General features: G+C 51.6%; 1 protein-coding gene across 1 annotated transcript; it reads left to right on the top strand.

Annotated features, from left to right (window-relative positions):
• The first annotated feature begins 11 nt into the window (after nucleotides 1-11).
• Nucleotides 12-12904, top strand: CCT7 (chaperonin containing TCP1 subunit 7). Its single transcript, XM_054391491.1, has 12 exons — nucleotides 12-49; nucleotides 2009-2162; nucleotides 3101-3207; nucleotides 3604-3729; nucleotides 4313-4365; nucleotides 5558-5729; nucleotides 7266-7430; nucleotides 8777-8965; nucleotides 9239-9336; nucleotides 9620-9752; nucleotides 11255-11461; nucleotides 12680-12904. Exons 1-12 carry the CDS (start codon nucleotides 44-46, stop codon nucleotides 12902-12904), a joined length of 1635 nt encoding a protein of 544 aa, XP_054247466.1. The 5' UTR covers nucleotides 12-43.
• The last annotated feature ends 7314 nt before the right edge of the window (nucleotides 12905-20218 follow it).

The following is a 20218-nucleotide window of genomic DNA, read 5'->3' as shown; positions in this document are numbered from 1 at the left end:
CCTGTGTGAGGCTGGGTGAGCCGCAGCGAGAAGAGCCGTCAGGATGATGGTGAGTGTCATCCATCGCCATCGCTACCGCCGCCGCGTCCCGCCGCCCGAAAAAGGCTTCCTCAGCCTCTTCCATTCTCCCAGGGCTGTGTTCGGCGGGGCCGATGCGCGTTCTGGGGCGATGCGCGTTCTGGCCCGGCGGGAGGGGATGGCAGAGGCCACCCGGCCGCAGAAGCCTGCCGCTACCTGGAGCGTCCTGGGCCCGGGGGTACAGGCTGGTGTGTGCTGGGAGCTGTAGTCAAGCAGTTCGGGTGTGGCGGTCCCGGAGACCCCCACCCTGCGCCCCCTCAGCAACACGGTTCAGATCTCCTCGTCCCCGGCTGCGGAGCCCCTTCGGCACTGCCCAGTTCGGTGCTCCCTTGCTGTTGACCGTGTCGGCCGCTCCCCGTTTTTTTTTTTTTTCCCGGTGTCTTTTCCGTTAGGATTTTGAAAGGCTTTCGAGTGAAAGAGGGGGGATTTAGATTAGATCTACGGAAGACGTTCTGTACTGTGAGGGCGGTGAGGTACTGGCACAGATGACACGGAGAAGTTGTGGATTCCCTGAGTGTTCAAGGCCAGGTTGGATGAGCGATCTAGTTCATTGCAGGGACGGGGTTGGAGCTGGTTGGTCTTTAAGACTGTTTCCAACCCAAAACGTTCTGTGACTGTGACTATGAGATGTCCACTCTGGTGAATGTGGAAGAACTTAATGAGTTTTCTTCCCCAAAATGTTTCCAGTATTTAGGGAGGCCTGACTGTGATCTTCACCCCTCTCATACTTCCAGTTTAGCCCCTCAGCCCCAGCCCTGTTGCTTTTTAGTACAGTAGTCAGTCATGGAATTGTGTGGTTGGAAGAGACCTTTCATGTCATGAAGTACAACTGTTAATCCAGTACTGCTAGGTCGCCACTTAACCATGTCATTCAGCACCACATCTACACAGCTTTTAAATCCCTCCAGGGATGGGCTCTCCATACAATATCAGGTTGGAAGGGCCCTCAGGTATCATCTGTTTCAGCCCTGTTATGTACGACCACAGGTGGTTGTTTAAAACTAGTGCCTCACAAACTTTGGCTGAGTTTGGGTTTTGCTTGAGCTTTGCCTGTAAGGCACATTGGGCCTCTCATTCCAAGAAGGACATTGAGGTGCTGGAGTGTGTGCAGAGAAGGGCAACGATGATGTTGATAAGTCTAGAGCACAAGTCTTGAGAGGAACAGCTGAGGGAACTGGGTTTGTTCAGCCTGGACAAAAGGAGGCTGAGGCTCCCTGTCTGGCTTTCTACAACTCCCTGAAATGAGGCAGGAGTGAGGTGGGAGGGTTGGTCTCTTCTCCCAGGGAGCAAGCGATAGGATGAGAGAAAACAGCCTCAGGTTGTGCCAGGGAAGGTTTAGGTTGGATACGAGGAAAAATTTCTTCCCTGAAAGGATTGTCAAGGCCTGGACCAGGCTGCCCTGGGTAGTGGTGGAGTTCCCATCCCTGGAGGGGTTTTAAAACTGTGTAGATGTGGTGCTGAGGGACATGGTTTAGTGGCGACCTGTCAGTGCTGGCTTAATGGTTGGACTGGATGATCTTAAAGGTCTCTTCCAATCAAAACAATTCTGTGACTTGTTTGATCTCTGCAAAGGGCAGTAGCGCTCTCAGAGCACTGAGAATTCCCTGTCTGCTGTGTCCATCTACCATCAAATTCAGAACTTTGTTGAGCTGCACTGTATGGAGGAAGCCCACTTTTGGGGCCAATCAGATATGGTCCCAGAGCCTCTCCTGGAGGCAGTTAGGTGAGTTCCAGTTACACTGGGGGAGCAGTGGGAGATAGAAAGCAGTAGGGTTGTGTGACAGCAGTGGAATTTTGAGGGAACTATGGGTTTTGGTCTTGGTGTCTTTGCATGATGGCACCTGGCTGGACTGTGTTAGGGGTTAGCTCCAGGTTATCCTGCAGGCTGCTGGGATGGGAGTAACAGCTCTGCTGTGGGTTCTCTCTTCAGCCAACACCAGTTATCCTGCTGAAGGAGGGGACAGACACCTCACAGGGCATCCCCCAGCTTGTCAGCAACATCAATGCCTGCCAGGTGATCGCTGAAGCTGTGCGCACTACGCTGGGACCTCGGGGCATGGACAAGCTCATTGTGGATGATGGGGGTAAGTACTGGGCAGTGGCTTCATAGCCCTGCAGAAAACTGGCTGGAGAAGAGTGTCCAAGTGCTGGCAGTGCGTGTTGGCTTGGAGCCACCTACCAAATACAGCATTTGCATGCAGCTTCACCCTGTACTGAGCTTAACTCTCACAGCAGAGGTTTGGTTTATGTCTCAATCTTCTCTTTAACACATTGACTCCAGCCTCTGCTGTTCAAGAGAAGATAATCATAGAATTGTTTTGATTGGAAGAGACCTTTAAGATGGAGTCAAATCATTAACCCAGCACTGCCAGGTCACCCCTAAACCACGTCCCTCAGCACCACATCTACAACGCTGTTAAACCCCTCCAGGGATGAGGACTCCACCACTGTCCTGTGCAGCCTGGTCCAGGACTTGAGAACCCATTTGGTGAAGAAATTGTTGCTCATGTCCAGCCTAAACCTCCTCAGATTTCACTTAATGTGCTCCAAAATGGGTCTAAAAGATACTGTTGATACAGAATGGAGGGACCTGCAGAGAGCCTCTCTGTGGAACAGCCATTCTGGGCTCCTCTCCATGAGGGTGACTCCTTCACTTCCCTTTTCAGCCATCTGAGGGTTGTGTATGTGGCTGTAGGAGTGTGTTAAAATACCAAATCCCAAAGGAGAAATGCCAGTCATTTGACTGAAGAAAAAATACTTTTAAGTACACATTTGGAACAAGAGCTTGTGGCTGTTCAGATGTGACAGAAGTCACAGTGATGCAGGACCAGGGCTTGGCTGTGGAGCGCTCTGGTGTGACAACAAATGGGGGGCACGTTTGACCTGAAAGGTGAGATGGTGAAGCAGAGTGAGACTGGCTGCTCTGAAATGGTTGTATTTATGCCTCTCTGAGGTCTGTGAAGCTCCCCTGGGCTGGACCCATGGCAGACAAGCCTGACTTTCTTTTCTACATCACTCCTAGGCAAAGCCACCATCTCCAACGACGGTGCCACCATCCTGAAGCTCCTCGACGTTGTCCATCCGGCTGCGAAGACGCTGGTGGACATCGCCAAGTCTCAAGATGCAGAGGTAGGAGGAAGGCCACCTGCCTGCACTCAGAGGCAAAATGCAGCAGCAGCTTGCTCACCTTGGTGCTTCTGTGGGCTTTGGTGGGAACTGCTCATGGAGCGCAGGCATCTATTCTGGCTTCTTTATTGATGCCTGCTCTTCCATGAGTGCTTTGAAATCTTAGACACTGTTCTGGGCAAATCTGGTGGGGAGTTTGGAAACCTCAGAGGCACAGAGTTCATGGGAAATGAGACTTCACCCTCCAGTGGGATTAGTCTGAGCTCAGCCCTTAACAATCACTAAAGAATCCCTGAGCAGAGAAAATGATGAGATCTGATTTTCTCTGGAAGTCCTTGCCTATTTTTTGAAGCTGCTCAGCAGCACATGGATAGCACAGAATGTTTCCTTTCCTTGCAGGTTGGTGATGGGACCACATCTGTAACTCTTCTCGCTGCTGAGTTTCTGAAGCAAGTGAAGCCCTATGTGGAGGAAGGCCTCCATCCTCAGATCATCATCCGTGCCTTCCGCACAGCCACGCAGCTGGTAAGGCAGCACTGCTTCTAGCTGAGGGGTGAGTTGAGCTCCACCAGAGGCTGGGTAGAGGAGTTTGGTGCCAGAGGAAGAACATCACGCTTATGGGCAAAATTCAGTAGTGAATGGGCGTGGGGAGTGACAGCAGTGATCTCATGATGTCTTCCTGCAAATATCAGCTGCCTTTGCAGGTGCCAGGGAGCTGTCAGTACCAGTTAGCACCTCTGGAGCACTGGTGCTTCCTTTGGTTTCCTTTCAGGGAGGAATGAATAAATGGGATAACTTGTTTGCCATTCTCCTGCACATCCTGGGAAGCCCAGCAGTCCCATCTCCTCTGAATGTGAACTCCCCCAGCAGCCCTTTGGTTCCCCAGATGTCTGCTAAAAGCAGTGGAGCAGCTCTGAGCCTCTTCCTGATCCTATTAAATTGATGTTGGTGTGCTTCTTAGAATTACCTATGCTGGAAGGGGTGGAACAGCTTAAGTGCTTGAAACTTGAAGTAGGGAGTAAAAGAGAAGGTAAACTGGAGAAGTTGAAGATCTGATCAGCTCACGAGCATGAATCATTAATCCAGCTGCTGGCTTGTGTTTTGACAGGCTGTAAACAAGATCAAAGACATTGCTGTTTCAGTGAAGAAGGAAGATAAAGAGTAAGTTTCCCTTACTGATGCCCTGCTTGTGTTGCTGGGCTTCACTGAGCTGGTGTGAGGGCATCTCTGACTCCTGCTGCAGCTCTCCTGAGGTCTGGAGCTCAGGCTGAACAGCTGTGGCCCCAAGCTGTGGTTGTGAATTTTTGAGGATTTCCTGCTCCTCCTCTGGGGAGGGTGCCATGCTGTCCCTGGGGCTGCAGCCACTATGTAGGCCATTGTCTGCCAGTGTGCATGGAGGAAGTTAGGTACCAAAATAAGTGGCCTGATTTCTTTTTGCCAGTGGTAGTGGAGACTGGCAGTGTTTGCTGCATAGAGTGGCAGTGTGAAATGCTCAGCACTTCTCAGAAAATCCAGACACATTTTAGCAGTTGGACACATGAAGTTTGCCAGCTAATAGCAGTAAGAGCTGATCCCTTCAGCTGAGGTGAAAGTGCCAGACTTTGTTTGCTCCTTGCATTTCAAGCTCTTATCTGCTTGATCTGACCTTAACTGAAGAGCTGCAGTAAAAGTCCAAGTTGAACTGCATCTTAAATGCACCAAAATGTGATGTGAAATGCACATCCTCTCCTCCTCCATGTCCTCCTCCTGGTCAGCAGTAACTTGGGTGATAGAGCCTGGGAGTTGGATCCATATTCCTCTGGTGTCCCTTACATCATAGAATCATAGACTTACTAAGGGTGGAAAAGACCTTTAAGGTCATTGAGTCCAACTGTAACCCAGCTACCATGACCACTAAACTATCTCCTGAAGTACCACATCTGTAGCTTCTTGAACACTTCCAGGGACAGGGACTGCATCACCTCTCTGGGCAGCCTGACCACACTTTCAGTAAAGAACTTCACATCATCCACTCTGTCAGGACATACGTCACCCGAGTTAATGGTTTAGAGAATGTGCCATCTTCACAGGGTTTCAGAATCTCCTTACTTCCTTGGGATAGAGAGGAAGTTCTCTACCTCTGTGAACCCTGCTGTTTTGCTCAGGCCTGTGGTGTGTAAAAGCCAGCCAGCATGGTCTGTGCAAGTCTGATCCATAAGAGAAAGTTGTGCTGTGGTATGTGCCTTGCTTTCCCCATCGACACAAGGGAGCTGATCTTTGTCACAGTGGATTAATCAGACCAGCCATGGCGTCTTGGGAGCTTGTGGGAGGAGTCAACAAGTGAACACAACCTTGTGTGTTCTTTTCCTTGCAGTGAGCAGAGAAGCCTGCTGGAGAAGTGTGCAGCCACAGCCCTGAGCTCAAAGCTGATATCCCAGAGCAAGGAGTTTTTCTCCAAGATGGTTGTAGATGCTGTCATGATGCTAGATGACTTGTTACAACTTAAAATGATTGGAATAAAGAAGGTGCAAGGAGGTGCTTTGGAAGTAAGTTCTGTCAGAGCCTGTCCTGAAAGGATGAGACAAAGACCCCACCTTGATAACGTTGGGAATTACCAAAGGAAATAGAATTTTAATTCCAAATTCCAGTAAAGGAATTACCAGAGCAAGACAAAGTTGTTGGTGTGAGGGGAAAGCTTAGTGAGGAGGGCTGCATTTCTTTTCTGCAGGTGGAGAATCTTTTTTTGAGCCAGATGCTCGCTTATCTCGCTGCCCTCTGTGGTGGATGTTGTTACTGATAAAATTCCCATTTATATCTCTGCAAAAAATTAAATGCTTACCTTGTGGGAAGTCTTTACTACTTCTGGAACCAAAATCCATACAGTCCTGGTTGTGTGCATGAGTACTGGGCTGGTTAAAAATGCACAATAAACCTGAAGGAGCTGATCTAGTGGTGGGAAGGACAGATGATGGGCACGCAGCACTGCTGGAATACTGTCATGGGTGTGTGGCAGGGGGTTCTGGGGCTGTGGGAGAACTGGTGTGTCCATGATACCTCCTGCCTGTATCCTGTATAGATTTGGGACCTCTTGCTGCAGAGTAAAGCCCACCACAGTCTCTGAATTATTTCTGTGTGGTTGTTACTGTCTGAAACACTCTGCATGAGCATTTCCATTGAGATGAGATGTTACAGCTACATTATTATCTTGCCCAGACAGCTGATGTAGTGAATTATGAACGTTTCAGCATCTGTTTTTGCAGTATCAGGGCCTGCTGGTGTTCTGAGGCTTGCAGAAATCAGTCCCCTGGGGAGGGTGGTGTCTCCTGTTCTGGATAAAAGTGGCTCTCTTTGCTCTGTGTTGTTCATCCCTGAAATTCTGTTGTCAGACTCCTTGGAGATCTGCCCAACGATGGGGCAAATAATTCAGCATGCTGCTTTTCAGAGTGGGCTTTCCAGCTCTTGGGTCATCTCATCCAGTCAGAGCAGAGAGGATCTGTGCTTGTCCAGCTTAGGAGGGACAGAGGGATCCTTTGGGCCTCACTCTGGAGAGAGGCAAGTCTGCAGTGTGATCAGACCCTTGCGTAGTAGGAGGTTAAGGTGCTGATTTCTCTCCTAGACATGAGGTTGAGTTCATGTCAGGGAGAGAGCACTGCTGGGCAGAGCAGTCCTGCTGTAAACCAGTCCTGGAGGTAGTGATGGAGCTTGGAAACACAAATGAGGGCAAAATACCCTCCCTGAATGTGAAGCTGTGGATGAAAAGTACCCATCTTCAAAGGGGAGAAATGGGAAAGATATCAGAGAGAGAACAGATTGCTCCATCCCTTGATCTGAAGATGTTGTGTATGGCATCTTTGGCTGTGGTGTCTGGAGGGGTAGAAAGGGAGTGATAGAAGCTGGTGTGTGAAGAGAGAAGAAAACCCTTGCTGCTTGTTTTCTCTGAAAGTGGGTTAATCCAAGGAGACATCTGTTGGTGAGCACTCTGTAAATGAGGACTCTGAAAACAGGGAGTCTCCTGTGGGAGTTATTAACCCTGTTGAGAAAACCTTGGGAGGTTGAGCCTAACACAAATCCCTCTCTTCAAGGACTCTCAGCTGGTGGCTGGAGTTGCCTTTAAGAAGACCTTCTCTTATGCTGGGTTTGAAATGCAGCCCAAGAAGTATCAGTCTCCCAAGATTGCCTTGCTGAACGTGGAGCTGGAGCTCAAAGCTGAGAAGGACAACGCTGAAGTCAGAGTAAACACGGTGGAGGTAAGAGCTGAAGGGAGCCTGTCACACTTCCTCATGTCCACAAGGTGTGGTGGCTGCTTGGGATAAATGGGATTGCCTTCTGCATGTCCTGCCTCCCCTGACAATAGCTGCTGGGTTGTATTGGCTGAGCTGGGAGAAGGGTATGGCAGACTTGTGAGTTACAGGCATATTTCTGCTCAGCAGTGCTCTGGGAAGTTGTCAGCTGTGCGGAGACTTCTCCATGCCTAACAAGTGGCCTTCCAGGCAAGGTTTGTTAAGCAGTGCTTTGAGAGTTCTGAATATTTAACCAAAGAAGGTAGCCATTTGGACAGTTGTTCCCTTTCCATCTTGTTAAAATACCTTTAGGAAACGTAGTCATTCTCTGACACCTTGGAAAGTTGAAGTCCAGTGGAGGCTACACAGATGGTGAGGGGACTAAGGCTTCTCTGTGGGGAGGACAGGCTGAGAGGCCTGGAGGTGTTTAGCCTGGAGAAGAGCAGCCTGAGAAGGGATCCGATCAATGCTCAATAGCCAAAGGATGGTGGGCAAGAGGATGGGGCCAGACTCTGCAGTGGTGCCCAGTGACAGGACTAGGGGCAACAGACACAAACTGGAACCCAGGAGGTTCCATCTGAATAGGAGGAAAATGTCTTTGGTGCGAGGGTGCTGGAGCCCTGCCCAGAGAGGCTGTGGAGTCATCTTCTCTGGAGAGACTCCAAAGCCTCCTGCGCAGCCTGCTGTGGGTGACCCTACAGGAGGTTTGAATAGGTGATCTACGGAGGTGCTTTTGGTGTCTTGGCCCCACTGTGATCTCAGAAATTATTTCCTTGAAGCTCCTCTGTCTGCCCTGGGGAACACTGCAGTCTCCTGTTGTAGTTGGCTGTTGTGTGTGGTGTTGCTGTCTCCTTTGTAAGCTGTCCCAGCTGTCTGTGGCTGCATTTCACTGCCAGGCAGAGCATGACAGGCTTGTGAAAGCCTGGGCATGCCAGTGAGGATGAGATTCCTCAAGAGGGCTGTTTTTCCTCTGTGATAGATACTGAGAGTCTCCACCACAGCCTCCCTGCACAGGTCTGTAAATACCTCTCAGACATCAGCATGATCTTTCTTCCTCCTCATGCTCTCTTGTTGCTGCCTCTCTGTCAGTTCACCCAGCCCTTTTATCAACTCTCTTCTGCTGCTGGAAGCATTTTAGCAGGGAGAGCTCTTTGCTATAAAATAGAGCAACCCAAAATCACCTTTGAGCCTTGGAAAGCAGTTGTGTGCCAGGGCTGCTGCTGTCTGAAGAGAGCTCTTCCTTTGGTGCTGTGGGGTTGTGTTCCCAGTCCTCTCTAAAGTGGGTGCTTGTTTCTTCTCCCTCTCCCTGCCAGGATTACCAGGCCATCGTGGATGCTGAGTGGAACATCTTGTATGACAAACTAGACAAAATCCACAAGTCAGGAGCCAAAGTTGTCCTCTCCAAACTCCCCATTGGTGATGTGGCTACCCAGTACTTTGCAGACAGAGACATGTTTTGTGCTGGTCGTGTCCCAGAAGAAGATCTGAAGCGAACGATGATGGTGAGCTGCCTTGTTTTGGAGTAAAGACAGGGAAGAAGGGGAGGGGCTCTCAATCAGGGGCTGTAGTGATAGGAGGAGGGATAGCAGTGTCCAGCTGAAAGAGGAGAGACTTCAGTAAGAGATGAGGAAGAAATTTGTCACTGTGACTGTGATAAGGCACTGGAACAGGTTGCTAAAAGGTCCAGACTGGCTCTGAAGAGCAGGAACCCACTGGACAGACTTGTCTTGTGTGCCCATGGTGGCAATGTCATGCTTTACTTCCTTCCCTTGCAGGCCTGTGGCGGTTCCATCCAGACCAGTGTCAATGCCCTGTCAGATGATGTTCTGGGCCGATGTGAACTCTTTGAGGAGACTCAGATTGGAGGAGAGAGGTAAATACCTGCAGTCCTGCCTGAGCACTCAAACACAAGTTTGAAAAGCTGCCATCTAGCAGGTTTGAGCACCCTAAGGTCATGGTGAGAAGCCAAGATTGTGTTACTGTTGCTTTATATGAGGCTAAGGGAGAGGCCAGGAGGAAGCTTTCACCTACATCTTGCCTCTTTTCTATGCTTGTAAGAGCTTCTCTGTCCCATACTGTGGTGTCAGTACAAATCTGTTCCACAGCAGCACTGCTTCTCCCTCACTGTCACCCTTCTTGCCTTGTGCCATTGGCAGGTACAACTTCTTCACAGGCTGCCCCAAGGCCAAGACGTGCACAATAATCCTGCGAGGGGGTGCAGAGCAGTTCATGGAGGAGACAGAACGGTCCCTGCATGATGCCATCATGATAGTCAGGAGAGCAATCAAGGTAAGGACTGGTGGAGATACTTCCCTGCCCAAGTGGCTTTGGGATGGTTGATGGGACCTGGCACAGCTGTAAGTCTTTCTAGAAACCTTTTCATACCCCAGTGTTTGGCTGAGGTCTCTTGAGAGAGAGAGTGAGAGCTTTCAGCCAGTGGATTGTGCAGATGGGCAGCATCTGATCAATGAACTCAAGTGCTGTTCCTTGGCCAAAGAATTGTTGGCTCTGCAGTGTTGCCAACTGCTTTTTAGGCACATCTGGCTTTTGCCTTCAGTACAGCTGTAACTTGGAATCACAGAATCATTTTGGTTGGGAAAGACCTCTCAGATCATTGAGTCCAACCGTTAACCCAGCACTCCCAGGTCACCACTAAACCATATCCTTCAACACCACATCTACACAGCTTTTCAACTCCTCCAGGGATGGGGACTCCACCATTGCTCTGGGCGGCCTGGTCCAGGTCTTGAGAACCCTTTTGGGGAAGAAATTGTTCTAACAGCCCAGTGATCCAGTCTCTCCAGGTCCCCCTGTCTTTACATTCCCGCAAATCAAAACCCCTGCCCAAGTTGGTGTCATCTGCAAACTGACCAAGTGTGCTTTCAGTCTCCTTGTCATTGATAAAGATATTAAAGAGAGCTGGCCCCAGTAGTAAGCCCTAGGGAACACCACTTGTGACCAGTTACCAACAGCATTTAACTCCATTCCCCACCACCCTTTGGACCTGGCCATGCAGCCAGTTTTTCACCCAGCAAAGTGTCCAAGCCATGAGCAGGATGCTGTGGGAAACAGTGTGAAAGGCTTTACTAATATCCAGGTAGGCAACTTGTTTGCTGGGTTGTGATGTGTTCCATAAGCTCCTCCATCCTCAAGGGAAGACAGTCTTTGGGGTACATCAGGCTGAGCCTCAGTAGGTTTGCATAGGAGGGTGGATTTTGTGGTTGTCAGCACCCATTAAAGCCACTTGTTCCCTCTCTTGGTGACCAGTCAGTCTGTGAGGTCACTGTCCCCTGGCTGTGAAGGCAGGCTGGGAGCACCAGGAGAGAAGTGAGGGCCACGTATGGATGCAAGCTGTGCTTGTGGAGTTGCTAGTCCCCTGTGGTAGATGCTGCCTGGGAGCATTTCTGGGCTATGCATAAAAACGTGTTCATGTGGTGGGGTTTGGTTAAAAACAGCTCTGAGGCTGAGCGTCCTGAGGGGATGGGAAGAAGAGCAGCAAGATTTTTTGGATGTTTTGCTTTTAGAAAGAACATCCTGAGCTCCCTGCTGAAACAGACAGGGAGGGGGGGGAAAAACAGCAGGACTTGGCTGCAAAGTTCTGCCGCAAATCTCTTTTAAGTGCTTTAAAGTGGTCTGTGGCCTGCCCTGGTACAGCATCCCCGAACGGATGGAAGTTCTTGAAGCTCCCCAGGATGGCAGCAGCCTGCACTGGTGTGTCTGTATCACCCTGACTGCAGCACATGCAGGAAAGGAGGTTTTTACTGCAATGCCAGTTTCCCTTGCTCTTTCAGAACGATTCTGTTGTTGCTGGTGGTGGTGCAATAGAGATGGAGCTTTCCAAATACCTCCGGGACTATTCCAGGACCATTCCAGGCAAGCAGCAGCTGCTGATCGGTGCTTATGCCAAAGCCCTGGAGATCATTCCCCGCCAGCTCTGCGACAACGCCGGCTTCGATGCCACCAACATCCTGAACAAGCTGCGAGCCAAGCACGCGCAGGTGAGTGCCACCCTTGAACCCACGGCTGTCGGGGCTGACCAGTCGTGTGTGAGATTTTCCTCCTTCTTGCCTTTTCTGAGCCTGAGGGACCCGGTGTAACCCAGCAAAGCTCATGTTAGCCTTGTGTCCTCTTTGCTGGAACCCCATGTGTGGTGCTCAGATGAAGGAGGGGCTTGCTGCAGGCTTCTCGATAAGGAAGAGATCTGTTTCGCCTTTGATCGCAGCTGTCCTGTGACTTCCACAGCGTGGAGGCTTGGTTTGCCTTTAAGAAATGCATCATCTGTCAGGAGGGAGGCTGCTGTGTCCAATATCAAAGTCATGAGGGTGTTGAATTTGGCCAAGCTGAGTGTTCTCCAGAGGAGCTGCAGACTGAATCATAAGAGTTGTGGTTGGAGGAAAGCCCTCCAGCATGGGGACTCTGCCACTGCCCTGGGCACCCTGTTCCAGGCCTTGGCAGCCCTCTGGGGATACAATTGTTCCTCATGTCTGAACTAAACCTCCCCTGGTGCAACTTGAGGCTGCTTCCCCTTGTCCTATCACTTGCTCCTTGGGAGATGAGACCAAGCCCCACTCCGCTCCAACCTCCTTTCAGGGATTTGTAGAGAGCCAGAAGGTCTCCCCTCAGCCTCTTTTTCTCCAGGTTGAACAACCCCACAAGACTTCTGCTCTAGATCCTTCACCTTGTTGTCCTTGTAACACATTCCAGCACCTCTGCTCTTCTTGAATGAGGGTAGTGAAGGTCCTGAGCTGATCACTTCAGACCTTGTGGAGCACACATATGTGCACATGCCATCCTCATTCAGGCAGCGAGAGGTTGGCCCTTGGCAAGCAAAGCATCTGTCCCAGTGGGGTCAGTCCTGCCATGTTCCATCCTGCTGATGTTTGTGGACTTGGGGCTGATGCCCCAGAGTGAGCAGTTCTGCCTTGGGCTGCAGGAACTGGGGCTGTGGGTCAGGGAGGGAGACAGCTCTGGAGCAGAAGTTGGTGCTGTAGGGCTCCTGCAGGTTCTCTCTAAATGGAGCACAGCAACTCCATGAGGCCTCACAAGCACTGCTCTCACCACCAAGGCTTGCTGGGGTTGAGTCCTCTCAAGCATCATCCCATGATCCATCATGGCCCAGTCTCAGCCTCTCCCTGAACATCTCCACCTCACCATGCCGGCCCCAAGGTCCTGCGCAGCTCTGTACGGAGCCCCTCTTGCCTCCTCTGTGCCTGCAGGGCGGGATGTGGTACGGCGTGGACGTGACCAAGGAGGACATCGCGGATAACTTCGAGGCGTGCGTGTGGGAGCCGGCCGTCGTGCGCATCAACGCGCTGACCGCCGCCTCCGAGGCCGCCTGCCTCATCGTCTCCGTGGACGAGACCATCAAGAACCCTCGCTCCACCGTGGACGCCGCGCCTGGTGCCCGGGGCCGGGGCCGGGGCAGGCCCCACAACCACTGAGCGCCCCCCACCTCCAGCTGCTGAGCCCCTGGCCGTGTGGGGCACCACCACTGAGTGCCCCCAGCCGCTGAGCCCTGCTCGGTGTGGGGCCGTCAGCCGGTGCGCTCCTCCAACCCAAACGTGAGAATTAATTTCTAGCTTAATTAAGGGTCTGCTTAGCAGATGGTCATTTTGAGGGCCTACAGGCAACTACTGGCCTTGGTTAATTAGAGTCAAATCTTGGCCTGGGCAGTGGCGACCTCCTGTGACAGGCCCTGCCCCAACATTTCCTCCTCAGCACTGATCCCCTTAGGCCTCAGCCTGCCTTCAGCTTGGGAGCTGTGCAGAGCAGAGCCCTCTGTGGCACAGGGAGGGCAGTGAGCATGGGGCCTCTTTCTATTTATACTCATTTTTTGTTTTGGTTTGTTTTTTTTCCTTTCTGCTGGGGATTTTGAACTCAGCCTCAAACACAATAAAACGGTGACTTCGTTTCAGTGGCAAACCGCAGGTCTTCCTCTTTTCATAGAATGGTCTGGGTTGGAAGGGTCCTACAAAGGTATCCTGTCCAAGCCCCCCTGTAGTAAGCAGGGGTGTCCTCAACCAGATCAGGTTGCCCAGAGCCCTGTCCAGCCTCACGTGGAGTATCTCCAGGGATGGGTCCTCAACCAGCTCCCTGGGCCACCTGTTGCAGTGTTCCACCACCCTCACGGTACAGAACCTGTTCCTAACATCCAATATCAATCTGCTCTGCTCTAGTTTCAAGCCATTGCCCCTTGTCCTGTCACTGCAGCCCTTTGCAACAGTCTCTCTCTGTCCTTCTTGTAGACTCCCTTCAGGTACTGGAAGGTTGTTATCAGGTCTCTGTGGAGCCTTCTATTCTCCAGGTTCCTATCCTTGTATCAGAGATGCTCCAACCCTCTGCATCATTTTTGTGGCTCTCCTCTGGACCTGCTCCATCAGGCCCATGTCTTTCCTTTTCTGTACTGTTTGTTTGGGTCATGCCACAAGGTGGTAGTTGGTGGTTAAAAGATTTGTTGTCCCATTTAAAAGCAGGCACTGCTGGGCAGAAGGGCCAGCTCCCAGTGCTCTCCAGTTCCCTCTGCTCCTGAGACAGATCACCTCTGGGTGATCTCTCTGACGCTACTCAGTCACATTTCTACTTGATTTTGCTTAATTTGTGTCTTGCCTTTTGTTTCATGGAAGGTGTCTGACATCTCCAGCCATGGGCTGAGGATGTGTGGGGCTGATGGGGTTCAGGGATGGATCCTGGTGCTTGGGGCATCTCTGACAGGAATGTTCTCTTGAAAACTTGGGTCTGAAAGTGTCAAAGGAGGACAGTGGAAGAAATTTGGTATCTATCTGGTGTCAGCCCTCTGAGATCTGATTTAATTAAGCAAGTGGCTGGTCCATTACACATGAGCATGTGACTTCACAGTGTTCATAAGTGCTGCCTTGAGACACCCGTGTTAGAGGCATCTGCTGTGTCCCTTTTGGCAGTGGATTTTAAACAGGTTGTGTGTGCTCCTGCCTGTCCCGTGGGAGTGTGGCCCCATCTCCTCATGCCCTGGGGCTGCCTCACCAGCCTGGCAGGGACTTGGGGAAAGCTCCATTTCCAGCTCTTGCTGTGATGCTTTCTAACCTGTAAAGCTAATTCCCACCTCTGTTGGGTGGTAGTCTGGGAACGGGAAATCTTCCAGCCACTTGGGTTGAGATGGAGACATCAAAAATTAAGCCCCCTTCTCCTTTTTATTTTTTCCCTCCAAGACTGTTTGGCAGTGGGGTTTCTGTTTGGCTAGGTTTTTATTTGTTGGTTTTTTTTTTTTTTTTTTTTTTTGTTGTGGTTTTTTGGTTGGTGATTGTGGTTTTTTGGTTGGTTGGTGGGTTTTTTGTTGTTTGGTTGTGGGGTTTTTTTTTTTGTTTGGGCTTTTTTGTTTTGGGGTTTTTTTTCATTTGGTTGAGGTAATTTGTGTTTGGGTTTCTGGGGATGGGTGGGGACTGTTATTTTCTGTTAGCAGGGAATTGGCACAAGGATGTCCAAACTCCATTTCTCCCCCTACAACAGTCTCCCTCACTGAAGGCTATGGGACAGGAGTCATTGCTCTCTCCTCCTCTTGGCCTGTCAACTGCCTTTGCCTATCTCTGGGCTCTCCAGCACCATCTTGTGCTCTCAAATGCTCCCACAGGGGAGGCTGCTCCCCTCCTGCTGCCCCTGTACTCCACACTGTCCCTGTGCCCCATGGAGCTGGACCAGCAGAGACCCCTGTGCCTCCAGGGAGAGGGAAATTGCTTCCATAAGCCTCAAGTGGTCTGGCTGTGGAGCTGGCCAGCACTCACTTTGGCTCAGTGTCCCCCCTTGGGAGAGTGAAAACTCAATCTCAAGAGTCTTTATTCAACACTGAATCATAAAATAGCTCCTTTACACATGGTTCTGGGGTTGGGTTTTTTGTTATCCTTTAAATACACATTGTTTACACTGGGCAAAGGGTCAAAGCAACAACATCAAAGTGCGTCTACAGGTGACTGTACCAACCAAAGTGCTAAGAACAGGGGCTGGGGCGGGCAGCAGCTGCCCAGCGCCCGCTCACTCCGCCTGCTGTTGGACCCTGCTGCCCACAGTACCACCCTGACCCCCCCCCAGTCTCTGCCTCACCCACATCCCCACCACTCCTCCTCCTCCAGGGCAGCACCTGGCATCACGAACCTGGTTTAGCATCAAGGAACTGTGGGACGGGGAAGGGACAAAGGCGGTTTGGTTCTCCAGACACTGGCACATCGCTGCAAGAGACTAAAATAGACCTAAATTTATAGAGGCTTAAAAAAATAACTTGGGCGGCAACGTTGCTGCCCTCCAGGAGGGGGGAGGTCACTGTCCAGGGCTCCTTGGCAGTGGCTCACCAGGGCTGGAGCCAACGCTGCCATCAGGAAGCGCTTCAGGGAAAGGACCTCGCTGCTGGGAAGTTTCTCTATGTTTTCCCTCCTCTGATTATCGCTCGCTCCCCAACAGCCATCCCACACCATTGCACCTGCTTGTCCCCGGCCCCAGCCCTCTCCACAGGGCTCAATCCCAAGACTGGATCAGAAAATCCCTTTTTTCCTGTTTTTTTTTTTTTTTTTGGGGGGGGGGAAGGGGGGCAGTTTTTCCCTCCTGTCCTCACTCCTGCAGGCCGGGGAGGGTCATGCAGCAGCTTCTGCTCAGGGCAGGAGGGACCATGTCGCCCTCCAGGGGGATTATTTTGCCTCCCACCAATGGGGAGGGTTCTGCAATTACACCCTGCTCTGCTTTGCTCACAACAAACTATCTCCACTTGCTAAAATGTCTCTGTTCCCTGGGTTTATTTCTTTCTTTCATTCTATTTAAAGCATTTTGTCATTTGGCACCAATACCCAAAGGCTTTCACTCCAACCAAACCTGCAGGTTTTCAACCCAAAAGGAGAGGCAGAAGCAATGTGCCAGCTCCTGGGGTGGGCTCCTCTAAGAGCTGAGAGAAAATGTTCAACCACTTGAAGAGCCATTACCAACACTTTACCTCTTCTTTTTGTTCTATTTTAACCAAATTTGGAGTCTTTTGGAGGATCCAAACAAGACCTGGCCCTGGCTGTGCCTTAGGTGGCAGCGTGGACCATGACACACGGCAAGAGGTGGGACGTTATTTTTTTGTCACCTTTGCTTGATGGAGAAGTTTAAAAACCTTGGATGGAGCTATCCTGGAAGGTTTCCTCTTTTCCTCAGGACCTTACCACCCAGGGGCCCCCAAACTGGGAGTGGAGAGATGAGGGCAGGAGGTGGCAGCCAGTCCCTGGAGCATCCCTGGCTTCTGGGGGCTCAGGGTGATGGATGATGAGAAAAATCCAGCACATAAGCAGACAGAAAAGCATGGATTTGGGATAAATTTGCCCCCCCCCCCAAGCTGTCTTTGCTGGTGGTGCTCCTCTTGAGATCCCAGACCCACCCCCAAATTCAAGCAAAGGGGAAGGCTGAGAGCATTGGCCATGGGGAAAATTTGGGCAAAGTCACTAGAAAAGGAATAAATCGCCCCAAAAATGGTCCTGTGGGAACCAGGTGTGGCAGGAACTGGTGGCACTATGCAGATCTGGCCATCACCATGACCCCCAGCCAAGTCTGCTCCTGCTGGGCTGGGTGGTTAGATCCTGGCTTTTCCTGGGGATTGTCATCGCAGAGCCCTGCTGGGGCTTCCCCAGGCTCTCGAATGAGGTCAAGCTCCCACTGCTGCAGTCCTCTCCCTGCCAGGACCCCCACGCCCTGCAGGATCTCAGTGTTCCTGAGGGGTTTGGTATTTCTGAGCTCTCCATCATTGCCAGAGGAAAACAGGATTGAAACCCCATGACTGATGTGGTGACTCCTCCAGCATCCTGTAGGGATCTGGGTGGTGCTGGAGGTTCTTGGGGGGAGCCAGGGGGGAGGCATGTTCCGGTGGGATGGACAGCAGCAGGAAAGCATCACCATGACATTTGAGTGAGAAAAACCCACAGCCATTAGTGAGCTCATTCCCATTAGCAACTTGGGCAATTAGGAGCCACCAGGAGGGCTGGGGACAGCAGGACTCATTAACACCAAGCCTGTGCCAGCCACCTTCATCCCCAGATGAGGAGGAGGAGGAAGAGACCTATCCAAGCCCAGGAAAAATGGGGAAAACCCTTCCCATTTTCCATCTTCTAATCCTTGAACCTGCTGAAGGCCTTGATCATCACAAGATTTTTGTAAGAAAGTGGCTTTGCTAAGCCAGAAGTTGGACTCTTTGGGAATGCTCCAAGGGGAGGTGGATGGTTTGGTCTGGTCTTGGTGAGGCACCAAAGCATCACATTGGGGTGAGATTGTCCTGCCACGACACAGAAAGCCCTCACACACACCCCCACGCTCCACACCGCCACGGTGAACACCAGCAGATGCGGCTGCTGGCAGCACAGGCTGCACTGCTCAGCTTCTCCAAGGAGTCTTCTCCAAGAAGGCTTCTCCAAGAGTCCTCAGCATCTCCCCCTGCTTCCCATCACCCTGTCTTGGCCTTCTCCATTGCCTGGAGAAGCTGGGGGAGCAGTCAGGCACAGGCTAGCAGCAAACCTGGAGCAGCCACCTTCAGTCTTCAGACAGGACTCTCCAACACGACAGTCTTGAAGCACAGAGTCTATAAACATGCTGAGTAAATAATTTTCCTTTAAAATCTCTCTTTTTTTTTTTCATTTTCTTTTCTCCTTCTTTATAGAAATAAATACTTTTTTGTTTTGTTTTTTTTTTTAAGGGAATCTCACAGGTCTCTGCACCGTTTTGAGTGGTGACATTTCCACTGGGCCCACACTCGTGGTTGTGGTTGTCCCCGGGGGGGTTGGAACATTGCTGGGTGGGATTTTTTTTTGCTGGTTGGGGCCATCTCTTGCTCCTCTCACCCCTGGCTTATGCCTCCCCCGGGTGGAGGTAAACCCGCGGCAAGGAGCTTGTCCCTGGTGCTGTGGAGCTCATCCAATGCTGCCCATGGTGGGCACAGTGGGACATGGGAGTTTCTTGCAGGCGTTTTGTTGGGCTCCTGCATTTTGTGCATACAGGGAGCAGCCTTCTCCTGGAAAGCTGCAGTCAGTGGGGGAAGGGAGGTGCTTCAGTGTGGGGATTATGGCCAAAAAAGCTTACCCTGTTTTAGAGGAGATGGTGTAGATGGGAGGAGAAGTGGATGAAATGGCCTCCTGAGGTGGTTTCTGGGGTTGGAGACCCAGGAGCTGTCTCCAGCCCACCACCAGCTTCAGCGATTTGGAATTGATTTGACTTTCTGTGAAGGTCCCCATGGGCTGTCAGCATGCCCCCGGCTGAGGTCTGTGCTCTTGTGCTGTAGATGAGGAAGGTGGTAGCATGTTGGGGTCTGCAGCCTTCTCCCTCCTGGCTGGATGCTCCGTGGCAGCCTATCCCCACAGAAGGGCTGGAGGAAGGGGAGATGCCCCAGGAGGGGCTGCCTCCTTGCAGCCATGCTGGCCAACAGGCACCAAAATCTCCAGCGATGGTCCAGAGAAGAGGACAAAGCCCCAAAATTTGCTTTCCCCTTTTGGCTCCTTTGCAGCTCAGCAGGTTGGGTCCAAGCATGGCTGGTTTGGGCTCAAGGTGCAGAGGGCTGTGGTTAAGGCTGGTGTGTCCCTGCTGCTGGCAGTGCTGTGATGGCTGTCCCCCAAGGTGTGGGCACCTCCTGGCATCTTCTCAGGATGGAGGATGGAGACACATGCCAGATGCCTTTCAAAAGCCATTTCCTTTGGGAAGAGGAGAGTATTTTGGTGATGTCATCATTGCAGGCAGAATACAGCCAAAAAAAAAAAGAGGAGAATTAAAAGCCCCAGCCATGGCCATAGATAAGAGATCTAGCAGGGCAGCTGGGTTGGTGCTTTCACCAGTAGCTTTGGATTTCAGGACAGCTTGGCCAGGGTTTCTCCCTCAGGCTGCTTGGGATGGCAATGAGATGACAAACATGAGTGTCCCATGCCAGTTCCTCTCTCTGCATGGGACAGCTTGGAGAAAGCCTGAGCATATGGTGGATGTTGGGGGGACAGCAGTGTGACCTGTGTCTCCTGGTGGATGAGGATTTTGGAGATGGTTTATTGCCTTGGCAGGAAGGTTTGGTTGGAGAGCAAGTGAGGCTGGAAACCTCTGGAAGAGCAACCATCTCTCCTGGTGTCCTCTGGCTCTCAGCCTCTGGATGCAGCTGTGCCATCCGGGCTTGTGCTGTTGTGGGCTGCTGGTTTCTGGACAGATTTGGGTGCCCCTCTGTTAAACCAATGACATGAATAGGAGCACAAACCCTGCAGGAGCTCTGGGCACCATTTACTCTGGAGGAACAGCTCCATCCCGTCCCACCTCCACCAGCCCATGGAGAGGATTGAGATGTTCCACCTGGGACGAAGCAGCACCAAGCCCAGTGCTCTGCAAAGAGTCCATGGGGATGGGTTGAGCCATCTTCATCTCCCACACCATCAAATGGCCAAAATAACCCCAGAAAGAGTCTGAAGAGAAAGACATTCCCCAAACATGGATCCTTGGCAACAAGCAGCTGCAGGGGGAGGGGGATCTGAAGCCATCTTCCCTCCCGGAAAAGAGCACAGCCCTGCCACTTTGGGCAGCCAAAAAATGTCCTCAAGTAGCACCTTCTGGCCCAGCAGCTGGCCCTGGGGATGAGCACCAGCCCCCAGTCACTAAGGCCTGCAGAGTCTGGGGGGATTTGTGCGTGGGCTGGCGCCACCCAGCTCCAGGCCTGGCAGCGGATGGGCGGCGGATGGTGGGTTTGGGTCCATGGGGCCTCTGGCTCTGCTGGGCAGAGGAGGGAATGTGCTTTGTGCTTCCCTGAAGGT

The sequence above is a fragment of the Indicator indicator genome, chromosome 23, assembly GCF_027791375.1.
Source record: "Indicator indicator isolate 239-I01 chromosome 23, UM_Iind_1.1, whole genome shotgun sequence".
Classification (NCBI taxonomy): Eukaryota; Metazoa; Chordata; class Aves; order Piciformes; family Indicatoridae; genus Indicator; species Indicator indicator.
Note: the sequence above shows the minus strand (reverse complement) of the source record. Positions and strands in the feature narration are given on the sequence as shown.